This window comes from Larimichthys crocea, chromosome XXII (assembly GCF_000972845.2).
Source record: "Larimichthys crocea isolate SSNF chromosome XXII, L_crocea_2.0, whole genome shotgun sequence".
Lineage (NCBI taxonomy): Eukaryota > Metazoa > Chordata > Actinopteri > Sciaenidae > Larimichthys > Larimichthys crocea.
Genome location: NC_040032.1, coordinates 8,231,639 through 8,252,238, shown reverse-complemented (window position 1 = coordinate 8,252,238; position 20,600 = coordinate 8,231,639). Strand labels below are relative to the sequence as shown.

The 20,600-nt window shown below is 41.1% G+C and overlaps 1 protein-coding gene across 1 annotated transcript in view; it reads left to right on the top strand.

Annotated features, from left to right (window-relative positions):
• Window positions 1-634: 634 nt before the first annotated feature.
• lrch2 (leucine-rich repeats and calponin homology (CH) domain containing 2) overlaps window positions 635-20,600 on the top strand; it is a 36,339-nt gene continuing 16,373 nt past the window's right edge. The window contains exons 1-2 of the mRNA XM_027273740.1: window positions 635-744; window positions 805-1,064. Of these exons, the coding sequence (XP_027129541.1) occupies window positions 635-744; window positions 805-1,064 (370 nt within the window). The remainder of the gene's footprint in view (window positions 745-804; window positions 1,065-20,600) is intronic.

Sequence of the window (20,600 nt, the reverse complement as noted above, 5' to 3'; positions counted from 1 at the left end):
AAATATAAATGAATATCATAAATAGAAAATATAAAACATAAATATAGAAATAAATTAGATTAGAAACATAAAATATAAATATAAATATTAAACATAAATATATAAATATAAATATATAAACATAAATATATAAAAATAACATAATAATATAATATAAATTAGAAACATAAATATAATATAGAAACATAAATATATAAATATAAATATAAACATAAATAACATATATTAAACATAATATATAAATAGAATATATAAATATAAATAGAAAACTATATAAACATATATATAAACATAAATATAAACAAAATATAATAATAAACATAAATATATAAACATAAATAAATATAAAACATAAAAAAATAATATAAATATTAACATAAATATATAAAACAATAAATATATAAACATAATATTAGAGTTCATCACAGACTCACGTCATGCTCCGTCACATCTGCATGTTTTAGGAAATGAAGGCTCCAATGCAAACATGTTCTCATTATGTGTCACCGCGGGATTTGCAATATGTAATCAGTTTTGAATGAACCTGATTAATTAATTATTAATTTATTTACTTTGATTGATGGAGCACGTGACCTGCTCCACCCTGCAGGTGGAGGAAAGCTGAGAGCCTAAAATGGCCACCACACTGTGCTCACATCCACATCACCTCCTCCTCGCTCCTCCTCCTCCTCCTCATCACCAGCAGCCGTGCCTCAGAGGCGCGCCCCCTGCTGTCCGTCCTGGGTACGCCACCGTGCGCGCACGCGCGAGAGCGCTCTTAATTTTGGGCTAATTCTTTTTTAGGAAAAATGGCGTCTGGTCAGGGAGGGTGTGGGAGCTGTCACGGCCTGCAGAGCCATCACTGCTCCAGCGGACCTCACTGGAGCCCGGGCATCAACCAGTACCAGCACCAGTACCAGCACCAGCACACAGAGCAGCAGCACCACACGGCCCCAGCCTGGACCGGCTCTGGAGATGCCGTGAGCTCGGGGCTGCTGAACCTGACGGGAGAAGCGAGGGAGTACCCGGGACTAGCTACGACCTGACGGATACTACACAAGCAGGTGGGCTGATGTGGACCTCAGGGCTCGGTTCCGACCCGCTTCGTTGTTAAAAGGACGCTGCGTTAGGTCGCGCGGCGCGGCCGCATTGTGCGTGGATCAGCGCGTGAGCGGAGGTGACAGGATTTAAAGGGCCACACCCCGGTCCTTCGGGAGTCCCGCGGGCTCGGTCACACCTCGGTTTCACGGTGTGTGTGTGTGTGTGTGTGTGTTGTGTGTGTGTGTGTGGTGTGTGGTGTGTGTGTGTTGGTGTTTTCGGTGCATGCGGCGGCAGGCGCACCCAGGTCAGCCAGTCCGGCGGTGCGGGCGGTGCGGGCGGTGCGGGGTTTGCACACCGAGCTGCAGACTGCTGGAGCCGAACATGAACGGAGCCGCAGACCCGGTGTAGATCTGTGTGTGTACCAAACATGTGATGATGAGGATGATGTGATGTGATGATGAAGATGTGGATGCTTTTTCCCCAGCACAACTGCAGGTTGAGCCCCCCCCCCCCCACACACAACACACACCCACACAGTCTTCCTGTGCTGGTCTGGACTTCATGTGAGCTCTGCTCCTCATGGAGGAGGAGGATACAGAGAATGAATGAATGATGGTGATGAGTGATGATTCATCTCTGCTATGTTGTTATATTTTATATAATGTTCATTGTGGTAACTTCAGAACAGCTTGATCGACACATTGATGAAGTAACTGTGTGTGTGTGGTGTGTGTGTGTGTGGGGTGTGTGTGTGTGTGTGTGGCTGCCATCCAGGTCAAGATCTGTGATCACAACACACGTCCATCACTGCAACGTGCCTGATCCTCTGATGGTCCGTGATGGTCGTGTGGTATGGTCCGTGATGGTCCGTGCATGCGTTTGGTGGGATGGTTGATGGTCCGTGATGGTCCGTGATGGTGTACCGTGATGTGTGTTGTGGATGGTCCGTGATGGTCCGTGATGGCCGTGATGGTCCTGCACACGTGTGTCTGTGATGGTCCTGACCTACATGGGTTTGTGGATGGTCCCTGATGGTCCCATCGCTGTATCTGTGTTTTTATTCTGCTTCTGAAATTTAAAAAGGTTTGTCTGAGGAGTTTCACTTTCAAACGTGCAAACAAGGTGACAGCTGGCGGCGGCGTTCCTCAACGTTGCTGTGAAAAGAAGAAACAGTCGAAGCTCAATATTTCATATTCTGGAATATTCACCTCTGCATGTTTGAATCAGTGTTCAGTTTGCAGCGAGCGCAGCACGGCTCAGACAGAAAGCCAGAGGCCTCCTCACACCGGGGTGTCTGTTTGCAGTCAGCTGCTGGCAGTTTGTCTCCACTCACTCGTCTTCCCATGGGAAAGGCCACGAGCTGGCTCTGACCTTGGAGAGGGGCTGAGGGGGAGGGCGGGGGAGCGGGGTCGGGGGGAGGCGGGGGGAGGCGGGGGAGGTGCATCAACCTGGGCAGATGTTCAGGTTTGAATCCCGACACGCCCCTGCCAGTTATTGCCCTGCTGCCCCCGAGGGTACAAACAAACACTGATGTGTATGTGTGAGATTTTTCAGTGCAGCAACATGCAGTGTTCACGTGTGTGTGTGTGTGTGTGTGTGTGTGTGTGTGTGTGTGTGTGTGTGTGTGTGTGTGTGTTTTTAAACCTTTGTTTGTGTTGACTTCATGACAGGTCGACCTGCAGCTGATTTTAGTTTGTGTCGTCTTCATGTATCATCTGTGAAGAGTTTGTTACAGACGAATGTGAGGTCAGACAGAAGATGGGACACGCGTGATCATGAGTTCTGACTCTGCGTCATGTGTCCATATGTTTGATTGTTTGACTTGAAGCACGCTGAAAGAATTCCTGACAAGTTTTCGTCCTTCAAGATGGCGTGTGGAGGACAAACGCCACGAGGACGCACGCATCAAGGCGACTGAATAATCAGCCAGAGTAAATACTCAGAGTCACTGTTCTTTATTCAGAAGCTTCAGGAGGCTGTTTGAATTAAAAACCACACACCACACAAAGGTGCTCTTATTTTGAAGCATCAGATCACCTAATGACTTGTAAACACTCTTATTTTGAATCCTTTACTTACATACTGACTTATATGCTCTTATTTTGAAGCTTTATGTCAAATACTGACTCATATGCTCTTATTTTGAAGCTTTATATCAAATACTGACTTATATGCTCTTATTTTGAAGCTTTATGTCAAATACTGACTCATATGCTCTTATTTTGAGGCTTTGAGTCACATACTGACTTATGTGCTCTTATTTTGAAGCCTCAACTCACCCACTGACTTATATGCTATTATTTTGAAGCTTTATGTCAAATACTGACTTACATGCTCTTATTTTGAAGCTTTGTGTCAAATACTGACTTACATGCTCTTATTTTGAAGCTTTGAGTCACATACTGACTTATATGATCTTATTTTGAAGCCTTTTGATTTAAACTCACACTTGAAGTCAAACACTATATTATAATATTTGGTCTGTCTCATGAAGTCTGTCCTGTCTGCTCGATCTGTTCTTCTGTGGTCGTGTCATGGCGGCTCAGTTACAGTGAAGTTACAGTGAAGTTACTGTGAAGTTACTGTGATGTTACTGTGAAGTTACTGTGATGTTACAGTGAAGTTACAGTGATGTTACAGTGAAGTTACTGTGAAGTTACTGTGATGTTACTGTGAAGTTACAGTGATGTTACAGTGATGTTACAGTGACGTTACAGTGAAGTTACTGTGACGTTACAGTGAAGTTACAGTGAAGTTACTGTGATGTTACTGTGAAGTTACTGTGATGTTACTGTGAAGTTACAGTGAAGTTACAGTGATGTTACAGTGATGTTACAGTGATGTTACAGTGAAGTTACAGTGATGTTACAGTGATGTTACTGTGAAGTTACAGTCATGTTACTGTAATGTTACAGTGATGTTACTGTAATGTTACAGTGATGTTAAAGTGATGTTACAGTGAAGTTACAGTGATGTTACAGTGAAGTTACAGTGATGTTACAGTGAAGTTACTGTGAAGTTACTGTGATGTTACAGTGAAGTTACAGTGAAGTTACAGTGATGTTACAGTGATGTTACAGTGATGTTACAGTGATGTTAAAGTTATGTTACTGTAATGTTGCAGTGAAGTTACAGTCATGTTACTGTAATGTTACAGTGATGTTACTGTAATGTTACAGTGATGTTAAAGTGATGTTACAGTGAAGTTACAGTGAAGTTAGAGTGATGTTACTGTAATGTTACAGTGATGTTACTGTAATGTTACAGTGATGTTACAGTGATGTTACGTAATGTTCAGTGAGTTTACTGTAATGTTAGAAAAAAAAAATGATGTTAAAGAAAGTTACAGTGAAGTTACAGTGAAGTTACATTCTGAGTGACGTTAAAGTGAGTTACAGTGAAGTTACTGTGGAAGTTACAGTGAAGTTACAGTGATGACAGTGAAGTTTACGAGTTAAGTTACAGTGCAGTTACAGTGATGTTACAGTGATTTACGGTACATGTTACAGTGGATTTACATTGTACTGTACAGTGAGTTACGTTGAAGTTAACGTGAAGTTACAGTGAAGTTACAGTGAAGTTACAGTGATGATTACAGTGAAGTTACAGTGATGTTACATGTAATGTGTTACAGGTGAATGTTACAAGTGAAGTTACAGTGAGTGCAGTGATTACAGTGAGCTGTTACTGCTATGTTACCGTGATGTTACAGTGTAATGTTACAGTGATGTTAAAGTACCTGTAACTGTTACAGTGATGTTAAAGTGATGTTACGTGAAGTACAGTGATCGTTACAGTGATGTTACTAGTGAAGTTACAGTGGATGTTACAGTGAAGTTACAGTGATGTTACTGTAAGTTACGTGAGTAAGTGATGTTTACTGTAATGTTACAGTGATGTTAAAGTGATGTTACAGTGAAGTCGTATGTTACAGTGATGTTACTGTATGTACAGTGCTGTTCACGTGAACTAGGTTTACAGTGAAGTTTAGAACAGTGAAGTTACAGTGACTGTTACAGTGATGTTTTAAAGTTTGTTACGAGGCTGTTACAGTGATGTTACAGTGATGTTACAGGAGTTACGTTGTAAAGTGAGTTACGTGAAGTTACAGTGTTTACAGTGATGTTACAGTGCTGTATCAGTGTAACTTACAGTGATGTTTTAGGACTGTTACATGTTACAGTGTGACACTGTTCCGTGATGTTACTGTAATGTTACAGTGATGTTAAAGTGAATGTTCCAGTGAACGTTACACAGTGATGTTGTTTACCGTGATGTTACTGATAATGTTACAGTAGATGTTTACGTGATTTAAGTGAGTTACAGTGACGTTCAAGTGATGTTACAGTGATGATAGTATGTACATGAGTTAGTGGTTACCGTGAGTTCAGTGCAGTTCAGTGGTTAGTCAGTACGTGTTCTGAAGTTACGTGATAGTTACGTGAGTGACAGTGAATGTTAACAGTGATGTTACAGTGAACGTTAGTGATGTTACAGTAAAGTTTACAGTGATGTTTACAGTGAGTTACAGTGATTTTTTTTTACAGTGAAGTACACGTGATGTTACCAGTAGAATGTTACAGTGCATGTTACAGTTGTGTTTACAGTGATTTAATGATGTTACAGTGAAGTTAAAGTGATGTTGACGTTAGTAAAAAGTGATTTACAGTGAGTTACTGTGAGTTACAGTGATGTTACTGGAATGTTACTGTGAAATTACTGTGAAATTACTGTGATGTTTACAGTGATGTTACAGTGTGTTACAGTGAATTAAGTGATGTTACATAAGTTAAGTGAATGTTACAGTGAAGTTTACAGTGAAGTTACAGTGAAGTACTGTGATGTTAACTGGAAGTTACTGTAGAGTTTACAGTGAAGTTAACAGTGATGTTACAGTGAACGTTACTGTGAAGTTACAGGTGAAGTTACGTAAGCAGTTACAGTGAGTGTACGTTGAAGTTCAGTGATTTTACAGTGAGTTAGTGATGTTACTGTAATGTTACAGTGATGTTAAAGTGATGTTACTGTAATGTTACAGTGAAGTTAAAGTGAAGTTACAGTGATGTTACAAAGTGATTTTACAGTGTGTTACCAGTGAAGTTAAAGGTGATTACTAGTGGCAGTTAACAGTGATGTAAGTGACAGTGATTTACAGTGAATGTTAAAGTGATCTGTTAACAGTTACGTTAAGTGATGTTACATGAAGTTACTGGGAAGTTACAGTGAGTGAATTACTGTGAATTGTAACTGTGATTTACAGTGAATGTTACAGTGATGTTACTGTTATTTACAGTGAGTAAAGTATTACAGTGAAGTTAAAGTGAAGTTACTAGTGATGTTACTGTAATTACAGTGAGTTACTGTAGTTACAGTGAAGTTAAAGTGAGTGTTACAGTGAAGTTTTACAGTGATGTTTCCAGTGATGTTACAGTGAAGTTAAAGTGATGTTACAGTGAAGTTACAGTGAATGTACAGTGATGTTACAGTGAAGTTAAAGTGAAGTTACAGTTGAAAAGTTACAGTAAGTATACGTGATGTTACAGTGATGTTTACGTGAGTTACTGTATGTTTACAGTAATGTTACAGTGAGTTACATTGTCAGTTCGATGTGTTAAAGTGATGTTCAGTGAAGTTACTGTGAAGTATAATTATGTTACACGTACTAGTTACAGGTATGTTACAGTGATGTTTACGTGAAGTTTAAAGTGATGTTTACCGTGAAGTTACAGTGATTGTTTACAGTGATGTTACTGAGAATGTTACAGTGGATGTATGTAAAGTGATGTTACAGTGAGTTACAGAGGAAAGGACTGTGAAGTTAAAGTGAAAGTTACGTGTGAAGTTACAGTGATGTTACAGTGAAGTTCCAGTGATGTTACAGTGATGTTACTGTAATGTTACAAGTGATGTTAAAGTGATGTTACTGTAAGTTACAGTGAAATTAAAGTGCTGTTACAGTGAAGTAAAAGTGATGTTCAGGTGATGTTTACATGTATGTACAGTGTGTTAAATATGTGACAGTGGAATGATGAAGTTACATGATGTACAGTGTAGTGTTATAAAAAAACGGATGTTACGGTATGTACAGTGAATGTTAAAGTGAATTTTCAGTTAAAAGTTTCAGTGGAAAGTTTACGTGATGTTACAGTGATGTTTCAGTGAGTTACAGTTAAGTTACAGTGAAGTTATTACAGTTGAAGTTACAGTGTGATGTTAAGTTAAAGTGATGTTACAGTGAAGTTTACTGTGAAGTTTAAGTGATGTTTACAGTGAGTTACAGTGAAGTTACAGTGATGTGACAGTGACGTTTAAGAGTGATTTTACAGTGAATTACAGTGAAGTATTACAGTGAAGTTACAGTGATGTGACAGTGATGTTACAGTGATGTTACGTGAAGTTAAAGTGATGTTACAGTGAAGTTACGTAAGTTAAAATTGATTACAGTGAAGTTACAGTGAAGTTAACAGGTGAAGTTACAGTGATGTTACAGTGATGTTACAGTGATGTTACAGTGAGTTAAGTAGTTACAGTGAAGTTACATTGAAGTTACAGTGATGTTACAGTGAATATACAGTTAAGTGAAAGTGATTTTACAGTGAAGTACTGTGAAGTTAAAGTGGCTGTTACAGTGAAGTTACGTGAAGTTAACGTGAAGTTTACAGTGAAGTTCAGTGATGTACTGTAATGTTAACAGTGAGGTTACAGTGATGTTACGGTGAAGTTACAGTGGAAGTTTACAGTGAAGTTACAGGAGAGCTGCAAACCAATCAATTAACTAAAATCCAAGGCATGCTTTAAGGATATAAAAAGTTTGGAGTGACCTACAATTTTTGATGTAAATCAACAAAACCTGAAGTTCTTTTAATTGGGGACCCAACACACTCAGAAGAAACTTCTTTCTAGAGACTTAGTACTGTTAGATGGGATCACCCTGGTCCACCCACCCCCCCCCCCCACCCTCCAGCCCACTGTAAAGAATCTTGGAGTTGTTTTTGATCAGGCTTTGTCCTTTACGTCCACAATAAACACAATTCGAGGGACTGCAATTCTTCACGTACGAAATCATCGCGCTTCAAAATCAGACGCATTGTCGTCTCAGGGGATGCACCAACGCAGAAAACTTAGTCCCACGCATTTGTTACTTCAGGCTGGACATTGTAACTCTTTGTTATCCAGGCTCTCCAATAGTCCTCTAGAACGTTGCAGTTAATTCCAGAATTGCTGCTGCACGTGTTTCCTACAGGACACCAAGATCAGAGATCACATCTCTCCCTTTTTGGCTCTCCTGCATTGGCTACCTATTAAATCTAGAAATAGAATTTAAAATGTCTTCTCCTTACTTACAAAGCCGTTCATGGTTCAAGGCACCATGCTTTAATCTAAAAGAGCTCATAATCACCTTAATTACCCTCTAGAAACACGGCGCTCTCAGGACGCGGTCCTTGTGGTTCCTATAGTTTCCAAAAGTAGATTGGGACCGAGCTTTCAGCTATCAGGCTAGCTCTGCTGTGGCACAAACTACCTTTCTGGGTTCGGAGGCAGACAGGTCAACACCTTTAAGATAGACTTAAGACTTTCTTTTTTTTTCTTTTTGGATAAAGCTATAGTTAGGGCTGGCTCCAGTTCTCCCCTTAGTTGATGGCTGCCATAGATTACACTGCCGGGGGGACCCACCGGGGATTATGCCAGCCAGGCACGGAGGGGTGGTAGAGAGCACACATCTCCCCCTTACCGAAAACTCCTCTCTCTCTCTCTCTCTCTCTCTCTATCTCTATCTCTATCTCTTCTCTTATCTCTACTCTATCTCTCCGCTCTCTCTCGCCAATCGCTCTCTTCTCGCTATCCCTATCTCTCTAGATCTTTCTCTCATCTCTCTATATATAGAGATATATATATAGCCATCTCTCCTCTATATATCTCTCAATATTCGCTATAGATTCCCCGTCGTGACAACTGTACTGAGGGTGAAATTTTCTATAGAACAGGCGCGTGTTTGAGGCAACCAGACTTTAAGTTTGACTGGTCATTTGTTGAATGAGTCCAAGAAACCAAGGAGAGAACAGGATGTTTCTGAAATCGGAGTTTATGTTTTTGTAATAGTGATTTCATAGCTCTTTTGCACATTGAAGTTCTTGAACTAATGGTGTACAGACTTGCCCATTTGTGGCAATGATTCAATCGCGTGGATGTATGGTGTTATATATCCGTGGCTATTAAAGCCGTGTTTATATCATTAAGTAAAGGAAACGTCATGAAAGCTATTCCCATACCACCAGTAACAATAACCTCAGGTAGTAATGTTCTGCTCTTCTACCACAACTGAGACAGGTGTTCAAAAATCACCGAGGCACTCAATAGTGAGTTTATTATTTACGTCTTGAACTGACAGGTTACTGTATCTTCAACACCGGCATCACAGGCTAGGTGGCTGGAGCGCAATTTGTCCATGAGAACATCACTGTAGGACTGTCTGCAAGAAATCTCATAAAAACTTGTAATAACCAGTTGATTACAAAGCGTTAAATATACAATGTACTCAATCAAAATAAATTGTTGAACATTTCGTAAACCTGTGCCACGTATTGTTTATGTCAGGTCATCGATTTCTATATCCAATGTACTGTATTTTAACAATTTACACTACGTAGTTACAGGACAACCCCAGGAAAGGAGAGAGTTGTCAGCTAACCTCATAACCTCTCACGTGGCTATGGACAGGCTTCCTAGAAGATCATCTCTCATCAGCTACAGAGCGGACAGACTTTAAATCCTAAGGCGGAACACAAGCAGTAAATTATTAACGTTTGTTGCATATTGTTAGGATGAAAAGGCAATAGTACAATAGTAATCGTGTCCCTTAGCGGTACAGTGCGCCTGATTGTGGATCGGTCAGGTGTGGTGTACTGTGTAAATGAACATGGATCGTAAACGCGACACTAGTGGTAAAAATGTGGTACGGACAGGTGGTTTAAAAATTCAAAACACAAGAGACCATTTGACTCTGAAGCTTCCAAACGTTTTTTTTGTTGTTTTCCACTGACCCCAGCTGCTACGTCTGAGCCATTGCTTGCTAGTTCGTTAGTCCTAGATATCTGGCACCCCCCGCGATGCGACATGGTGCCCATGAGGGTGGTCATCGATCACACACGACACAACCAACAGACCTGATTTAACCCACGACGACCCTACTGACTGTCTATTGTTGTCAAGCGCCGTATTTAGTTGACGCCTGTTTCCACTTTCTCTGCTGACTTCCTGGTCCTTTTTGCTGCTTTCTCACCCTCCTCTACTGACTCTCTGTTTCCTTTTACATGTTGAACACTGCGCCCAGTAGACGTCATATCAAGACTTCTCTAACCCGTACTAGACTACTACTACTCCGACGGTCCGCTGGCTTTTGCAAAGAAATTGGTGAGAACAATAAAATCTAGACCAATCAGCTTACATGAAAAGGACAGTAAAACTTTTTGTTTGCATGCCGATTAATTCAATGTTAATGTTTCATTGTAATGCAGATGTGACTTTGTGCGACACACATTGTGCCACTAAGTCACACATCATATTCACAAGACAAGCGTAATCCAGACGCGAGCCGTCCACCCCACGCTCAACACAGACTCAGAAACTCAGGGGCCCGTGTTCACTTGCGGTATCATTCCCATCGATGGCGTGAGGTGGCGGTTTCCTTCGAGAGGGCCTAGTTCTCTCTCTCCTGACGATGAAACCTACAAAATCAGCCTTGACACTGGACCATCTTTGAGGTTTAAATGCAACAAACCATATACATAGTTGGTAGGTTTTATTAATTCCTCCTATGACTCTTATAAGACGGCAGGATTAACCACCCGTTCATAATACGATTCTTATCATGTCATGTAATTGTTCTTTGTTCTATCTATAGTCTTGCCTTTAGATAAGTGAGACTTTTCTTCTGCATAGTGTTTTCACATTTATTATTATGTAAAAGCTCAAGTTCTCACCAGTTTGAGGCATACGGTACCCGAAGATGCCCACTTCCACAGATGTGAGTCTTAGCTAAACCAGGTAGAACCAAAGTCACTAACGTCCCTCCACATGAAGGAGTGAGGTCCTGGGGACAGGTTGGGCTGGCCATGAAGGTCAAAACAATTTGACCAACCCTAAAGAAGAGAAAGCCAGCACACCTCTGAATGAAACGGGAATAACGTTCACGACTGAATGATCAACATGCCCTGTCGATGGAAAATTGATAAGTTGTAAACGCTAACTGTCGTTAGCTTGGTCAGCAGTGTGGCTGTAAACTGACGTCAGCCCCGGGATGACAAAGGAGCAACCCGGGGCTAAACAGGGGCAGAGGGGAGATGAGGATGATGACTATGAGAAAATGCTTTTTTTTTTACCACAATGGGTTATGCAAACCATTGTTGTCCAAAGAGGTTGCCGATGTGGATTCTCCACCCGTTGAGCTTCTGACAGCATCTCCAGCTGTTATAGATGGGATGGAGGTGAGATGTAGGAGTCCGCAGGTCCACTCTCCACAGGGTTCGACTTTCCCTTGGTGGGTGCATGATCCAGCCGAAGTTTGGAGTCACGGTTTCATCTATGGCATTGTAGCAGCTCCAAATGCGTTCCTTATAACGGTCGGCGTACTGAGTCGCTTTTTCCACGCAGAGCCAGATTTTCTGTGAATGACAAAGTGATAATACATTTAACAGCTGTAACGGTATTTGTGAAATATTCAGCTGATATCATGTTTCAAATGATAACACTCAACACAATACAACTAAGCTGGCAGAAAGTACTTTCCACCACAAACTCAGACCTACATCCATGTCACTGTGTTTCGTAATGATTTTAACACATGGTGTACAGATTACACATAGGAAGAAATCATGAGACGATGTCAGCATACACCAGATCATACTTACGAGGTTTTCCACCACTGTAGCACACCAGGAGGAGGCACAACGAGGAAAACACAGAGATTCATCGATTCTGGTTAGAACAGACAGAAAAAATTATAGACTTCTTATTCTGTTGGAAATGAATCATATTAGATTGTGGAGGAGCGATAATAATTTTGAATGTGACAAGATGATTCAGAAGAATTGAAATGGTAAAATAACAGAGCTTTCGTTGTTTGATTTGAGTCATTTGACTTCACACAGTGCAAGATGTTGATAACATTGACAAGCTGCTTCAATAATATAAAAGAATTGTAATGTAACTAAATTATAATGCAACTTAAACATGGATGATGGCTGCGGAACCTGAACGTGAACATTTTAATCCAAACCTCGCTGAAACAATAATTGACTACCCCCGAAATACATCATTGGGATAACTGTGAATTTTTTAAACACTACATTTAAAAACTTTAAAAATGCTGACAGTATGCTGAAATACTGAAGTAACATAGACAGGACACAGAAATAAAGTACCAAAGAAATGAAATGTGTTACCTGGAGATCCTGACAGAGCGAGCACTTTCTTTCATGACTCTGATGATTGAGGAAAAGGCTTCCACCTGTGCTCTTTACATACATCTCTTTCTTCCCCCAACCAATCAAAACTCCTCATAACTCTTCCAATCACATCACACAATTTTGCATTTCACTTCCCTTCTTGTGAAAAGACACCCATCATCACACCCATCAAAAATGCAACTTCTCTGTTTTGTAATCTAGAAACACCAAACATATTTAATACACACCTAACTTTACCGTGAACTATGAACTTTAAGGTGTTATGGAACTGAATGAGTGATTATGCCTTATTCTGATTGCTAAAGTTTGTAATAAGTCATCGTTAACTAAAGTTGTTGTGATAACACCAGCCAGCCATAAGATCATGACCAGTATTGTACAGGTCACACACAATGTTGCTTTAACGACTTTCTACAATTAAAACTTGAGTAACGAACATCCAGCTGTTGAAACATAACCGGACATTTGTGCAAGAGAGAGTTGCAAGAGTTTATGAGCCGCAAATTATTTGACCGTGCCCAAACAATCCTCTTCACTTTTTAATAACGGTAGCTCGCCTGCAGTAATGGTCCGTTTTAATTTCGACATAGTCTGCAGAGGTTGTGACACCACTAAATGTATTTTACTTAAGTAAAAATAGCAATACCCCTCTGTCAGAATGTTTCAAGTAAAAGTCTTACATTCAAAATTATTATAAGTTCAAGAACTAAAGGATTATTAGCAAAATGTACTTAAGTATTCATTCCGCCCCCCTCTTCCGCCCTACGTACCAACAGCGCATACAGGAGTGACGTCGTCACGTTGCCTGAGTTTATGTGGGAGAGAGGTGGCTGCCGGAGAAAACATTGCTTTGCAAAAGGATATATTTAAACTAGAGTCAGACTCTTAGCATGAAGAGGCAACAAAACAAGTCCAAAAAGCGAGGAGAGAAAAAGATATTTCTGAATGGTATGTTTATGTAATGTGTTTTTATATATTTTTATATGTTTGAACTCTGGTTAACTACTCCGTAGTGTGTTTATGTACTCACTATTGAAAAGCTACTTAGATAAATGTAATTAATTGCAAGTAATGTACGTAACATTGCTGAGCTATTCCCCTTACACCATTAAGTACTTTGTTCTAGCTGTTACAGATACTAGGCCTACAGGAGCTCTGTAGGCTGGTGTTGAGGATTTCTCGGCCATAGAATCAGACTGGTACTTCTCTTGAAGTGGAGGGCTGCCAGGTGGAGTCTAGGGAAGAAAAACAATAACAGAAAAATGAGAAAGATGATTGAGAGCACAAATATAAATATACATTGTACTCATTCACTAAGTATCAGAACCACCTTAATTTGCCAGGTGTGTGTACACACACACACTAACTGTCCAAACATATATTGAGAGCAACATGTAAACAGAGTCAGATTCCTTGTGTGTACACACACCTGGCCAATAAAGTGATTCTGAAAGTTACTACTTGCTAATTCTTTCAGTCCTAGAAGCCTGCATGGACAGGCAGCCTGACATGTCACTAAAATCGGACAATATCCGTGGACTGAACAGATGCTGTCTTGTTTTGTTCTCATCGTGTTGGGCGAATAAGATCTACAGCCGAAATAAACTACTCAGTATCGGAATAAGCCATGGGGGGAGTGTAACCAACGAGTTTCCCCGCCTGCACAAAATCCCGGCGGAAATAGCGGAGAGGAGTCCCGGCTCTCCGTGGATCACCATCCCACTGGGGAGGAGGCCGAGGCGGCGTAGAGAGAGGAAGCAAAAGCGAGGCCCGCTAGCTAGGCTACGGAGGCGGCCACTGATACCACCGCTCCCCAGCGTATACCTCTCGAATACCAGATCTCTGGCGAACAAGATGGATGAGCTGAGGCTACAGACGGAGGTGAACAACTACGTCAAGGATGTATGCATTCTGGTCATCACTGAGACCTGGCTCCAACACACCATCCCGGACTCTGCTATTGAGCTATCAGGCTACACTACACAGCGACATGATCGTACAGTGACCTCCGGTAAGACCAGAGGAAGGGGGCTCTGTGTGTACGTCAACAGCTGGTGTACCGACACAGTGATCATGGAGAGTCACTGTTCACCAGACGTGGAATACCTGACTGTTAAATGCAGGCCCATTTACCTTCCGAGAGAGTTCACTGTAGTTCTAATAACAGCTGTGTATATCCCACCGGACGCTAGTGCTAACTCAGCTATCGGACTTTTGCATACAAACATTAGCAACAAGCAGAGCATGTACCCGGACGCTGTGCAGATTCTAGCAGGGGATTACAATCATGTGGATTTAAAAGCAGCACTCCCCAGTTTCCACCAGCATGTTAAGTGTGCTACTAGGGGAGACAACACTCTGGACAAGGTGTACTCGAACATCAAACAGGGCTTCAGGGCCAGACCACTACCAAACCTGGGTCAGTCCGACCACCTGTCCTTGCTTTTAATCCCTGCATATGCCCCCCTCAAGAAATCTGCCCCCAACATCACTAAGACTGTTACCATATGGCCAGAGGGGGCCTCCCAGCAGCTACAGGACTGCTTTGCTACGACCAACTGGGAGGTTTTTGAACATCAGAACCTGGAATTGTTCACGGACAGTGTACTGTGCTATATCAAGAACTGCATAGACACTGTCACAGTGGTCAAACACAGCCGGGTCTACCCCAACCAGAAGCCCTGGATGACCCGGGAGGTCAAGAAGCTACTGAGGGAGAGGAACACGACCTTCAGGTCCGGCAACCGGGACCTCTACAGCACAGCCCGAGCCAACCTGAAGAGAGGCATTAAAGAGGCCAAAGCAGACTACAGGAGGAGGATCGAGAACCACCTGGACAGTAACAACAGCCGGCAGGTGTGGCAGGGCGTCCAGCAGCTCACCAACTACAAGACCAACCGTGGAGCTGCTGATGGTGACCTTGCGTTGGCAGAGGAGCTGAACGTCTTCTTTGCTCGGTTCGATGTCACAGCACCAGATGCAGCACAGCTACACCACACAGCCCACAGCAGCACAACCCTCACTCTTGAGGAACAGGAAGTGAGGCGCACCCTGCGGGCGGTGAATCCAAGGAAGGCGGCTGGTCCGGATGGCGTCCCAGGACGGGTGCTGAGGGAGTGTGCAGACCAGCTGACTGGAGTCTTCACAAGGATCTTTAACCAATCCCTGGCCCAGTCCTCTGTTCCACCCTGCCTGAAGTCCTCCACCATAGTCCCCCTGCCCAAAAAGCCACACATCACCAGCCTCAACGACTACAGACCAGTGGCACTCACTCCAGTGGTCATGAAGTGCTTTGAGAAACTGGTTCGCAGTCACATCACAGCAGCCCTGCCCCCCAGCCATGATTCCAACCAGTTTGCCTACAGAGCGAACAGATCCACGGGAGACGCAGTGGCAACAGCACTCCATGCTGCACTTTCACACCTGGAGCAGCAGGGGAGCTATGTGCGGATGCTCTTCGTGGATTACAGCTCAGCATTCAACACCATCCTGTCACACAAGCTGGCGGTCAAGCTGAGGGACCTCGGGCTCCCCTAGGCCACATGCAGGTGGATCAGCAGCTTTCTCTCTGGACGCAGACAGAGAGTCAGAGTGGGTCACCATACATCCACGGCCCTTAGCCTCAGCACTGGCTCCCCCCAGGGCTGTGTGTTGAGTCCCCTGCTTTACTCCCTCTACACACATGACTGCACCCCTGTCCATCACAGCAACACCATTGTGAAGTTTGCAGACGACACCACAGTGGTGGGGCTCATCTCCGGGGGGGATGAGTCCGCCTATAGAGAAGAGGTGGAGCGGCTGTTGGCTTGGAGCACAGCCAACAACCTCATTCTCAATACTGCAAAGACAAAAGAACTCATAATAGACTACAGGAGGAAGAAGACTGTGGTCCCACCGCTGCTCATCAACGGGGACAGTGTGGAGAGGGTGGCAGACTTCTGCTACCTGGGAGTCCACATACAGGACAGTCTTTCCTGGAGCGTGAACACCTCTGAGCTACTAAAGAATGTACTTCCTGAGAATACTCAGGAAGAATAACATCACACAAAGACTGCTGGTGTCCTTCTACCGAGGAACACACTGTAATCACAGTAGCATCAGTTTAACATCACTGTAACATCACTTTTACTTCACTGTAAAACAGTACATTAACACATGTAACATTACAGTAAACGTCACTGTAACTTCACTGTAACTTCACTGTAACTTCACAGTAACTTCACTGTAACATCACTTTAACATCACTGTAACATTACAGTAACATCACTGTAACTTCACTGTAACATTCACTGTAACATCACTGTAACATCACTGTAACATCACTGTAACATCACAGTAGCATCACTGTAGCATCACTGTAGCATCACTGTAACTTCACTGTAACTTCACTGTTAACTTCACGTAACTCATGTAACATCACTGTAACATCACTGTAACTTCACAGTAACATCACTGTAACATCACTGTAACATTACAGTAACATCACTGTAACTTCACTGTAACTCACTGTAACTTCAACTGTAACATCACTTAAACTTCACGTAACTTCACTGTAACTCACTTTAACTTCCACTTTAACTTCACTGTAACATCACTGTAACTTCACTGTAACTTCACTGTAACATCACTTTAACTTCACTGTAACATCACTGTAACATCACTGTAACATCACTGTAACTCACGGTAACATCACTTCTCACTGTAACTTCACTGTAACTTCACTGTAACATCACTTTAACTTCACAGTAACTTCACTGTAACATCACTTTAACTTCACTGTAACTTCACTGTAACATCACTGAACTCACTGTAACATCACAACTTCACTGTAACTTCACTGTAACATCCACTTTAACTTCACTGTAACAATCACTGTACTTCACGTAACTTCACTGTAAACATCACTGTAATCACAGTAACTCACTGTAACATCACGTTAACTTCACTGTAACTTCACTGTAACATCACTGTAACTTCAATGTAACTTCACTGTAACATCACTGTAACATCACTGTAACTTCACTGTAACTTCACTGTAACATCACTTTAACATCACTGTAACATTACAGTAACATCACTGTAACATTACTGTAACATCACTGTAACTTCACTGTAACTTCACTGTAACATCACTTTAACATCACTGTAACATTACAGTAACATCACTGTAACATCACTTTTACTTCACTGTAACATCACTTTAATTTCACTGTAACATTACAGTAACATCACTTTAACAAACTGTAACATTACGATAACATCACGGTAAAACATCACTGTAACTCACTGTAACTCACTGTAACTTCACTGTAACATCATTAACTTCACAGTAACTGTCACTGTAAGAAACATCACTTAACATCACTGTAACTTCAATGTAACGTCACATGTAACATCACTTTAACTGTAACTTTAACGTTAAAGTGATGTTACAGTGACGTTACATTGAAGTTACAGTGATGTTAAGTGATGTTACAGTGACAGTTACTGTGAAAGTTAAATTGATGTTACAGTGAAGTTACAGTGAGTTACAGTGACGTTACAGTGATGTTTTACCGTGATGTTACAGTAATGTTACAGTTTGTTAAAGTGATGTTACACTGTAATGTTACAGTGAATATTAAAGTGATGGTTACAGTGAAGTAAAAGTGATGTTACCAGTGGATGTACGTAATGTTACAGTGATGTTAAAGTGATGTTACAGTGAAGTTACAGTGAAGTTACAGTGATGTTACAGTGAAGTTACAGTGATGTTACTGTAATGTTACAGTGATGTTAAAGTGATGTTACAGTGAAGTTACAGTGAAGTTACAGTGATGTTACAGTGATGTTACAGTGAAGTTACATTGAAGTTACAGTGATGTTACAGTGAAGTTACAGTGAAGTTAAAGTGATGTTACAGTGAAGTTACTGTGATTACAGTGATTTACAGTGAAGTTACGTGAAGTACAGTGATGTGTTACAGTGAAGTTAATGTGGATGTTACAGTGAAGTTACAGTGAAGTTCGTGATGTTACAGTGATGTTCGTGATGTTACAGTGAAGTTACAGTGAGTTACAAGTTGATGTTAAGTGAAGTTACTGTGAAGTTTAAGTGATGTTACAGTGAAGTTACAGTGAAGTTACAGTGAAGAAGTGATGTTACCGTGAGTTACAGTGATGTTACAGTGATGTAAGTGATGTTACACGTGAAGTTAAAGTGATGTTACAGTGAAGTTACAGTGAAGTTACAGTGATGTTACAGTGAAGTTAAGTGGAAGTTAAAGTGATGTTACAGTGAAGTTACGTGAAGTTTAATGATGTTACAGTTGAAGTTACAGTGAGTTACAGTGAAGTTACAGTGATGTTACTGTAATGTTACAGTGATGTTACAGTGATGTTACTGTGAAGTTACAGTGATGTTACAGTGATGTTACATGATTCGTGAAGTTACAGTGAAGTTACAGTGAAGTTACAGTGATGCTCAGTGATGCTACAGTGATGACTACTGTGATGTTACAGTGATGTTACATGTGATGGTTACAGTGAGTTACAGTGATGTTACAGTGAAGTTACAGTGATGTTACTGTAATGTTACAGTGAAGTTAAAGTGATGTTACAGTGAAGTTACTGTGAAGTTACAGTGAAGTTACAGTGAAGTTACAGTGACGTTTACTGTAATGTTACATGTGTTAATGTACTGTTTTACAGTGAAGTAAAAGTGATGTTACAGTGATGTTAAACTGATGCTACTGTGATTACGTGTGTTCCTGTTAAAGTGATGTTACAGTGACGTTACATTGAAGTTACAGTGATGTTAAGTGATGTTTTTTACAGTGAGTTACTGTGTAAAGTTAATTGATGTTACAGTAAGTTACAGTGAGTTACAGTGACGTTACAGTGATGTTTTACCGTGATGTTACTGGGTTACAGTGTTACATTGTGTTAAAGTGATGTTACACTGTAATGTTACAGTGAATATTAAAGTGAATGGTTACAGTGAAGTAAAAAGTGATGTTACCGTGGATGTTACGGTAAATGTTACAAGTGATGTTAAAGTGATGTTACAGTGAAGTTACAGTGAAGTTACAGTGATGTTACTGGTAATGTTACAGTGATGTTACTGTAATGTTACAGTGATGTTAAAGTGATGTTACAGTGAAGTTACAGTGAAGTTACAGTGATGTTACAGTGATCGTTACAGCTGTAAGTTTACATGAAGTTACATGTGTTACAGTGAAGTTACATGTGAAGTTAACGTGATGTTACAGTGACAGTTACTGTGATTTACAGTGATTTTACAGTGAAGTTACGTGAATGCTACAGTGATTAGTTACAGTGAAGTTAAAGTGGATGTTACAGTGAAGTTACAGTGAAGTTGTGATGTTACAGTGATGTTCCGTGATGTTACAGTGAGTTACAGTGAGTTCAAGTATGTTAAGTGAAGTTACTGTGAAGTAAGTGATGTTACAGTGAAGTTACAGTGAAGTTACAGTGAAGACAGTGATGTTACCGTGAGTTACAGTGATGTTACAGTGATGTTAAGTGATGTTACCGTGAAGTTAAAGTGATGTTACAGTGAAGTTACAGTGGTTAGTATGTTACAGTGAAGTTAAGTGGAAGTTAAAGTGATGTTACAGTGAAGTTACGTGAAGTTAATGATGTTACAGTTGAAGTTACAGTGAGTTACAGTGAGTTACAGTGATGTTACTGTAATGTTACAGTGATGTTACAGTGATGTTACTGTGAAGTTACAGTGATGTTACAGTGATGTTACATGAGTTACCGTGAAGTTAACAGTGAAGTTACAGTGAAGTTACAGTGATGCTACAGTGATGCTACAGTGATGCTACTGTGATGTTACAGTGATGTTACAGTGATGTTACAGTGAAGTTACAGTGATGTTACAGTGAAGTTACAGTGATGTTACTGTAATGTTACAGTGATGTTACAGTGATGTTACAGTGAAGTTACTGTGAAGCTACAGTGAAGTTACAGTGAAGTTACGTGACGTTACTGTAAGTTACTGTGTTAATGTACTGTAATGTTACAGTGAAGTAAAAGTGATGTTACAGTGATTGTTAAACTGATGCTACTGTGATTACGTGCTGTTCCT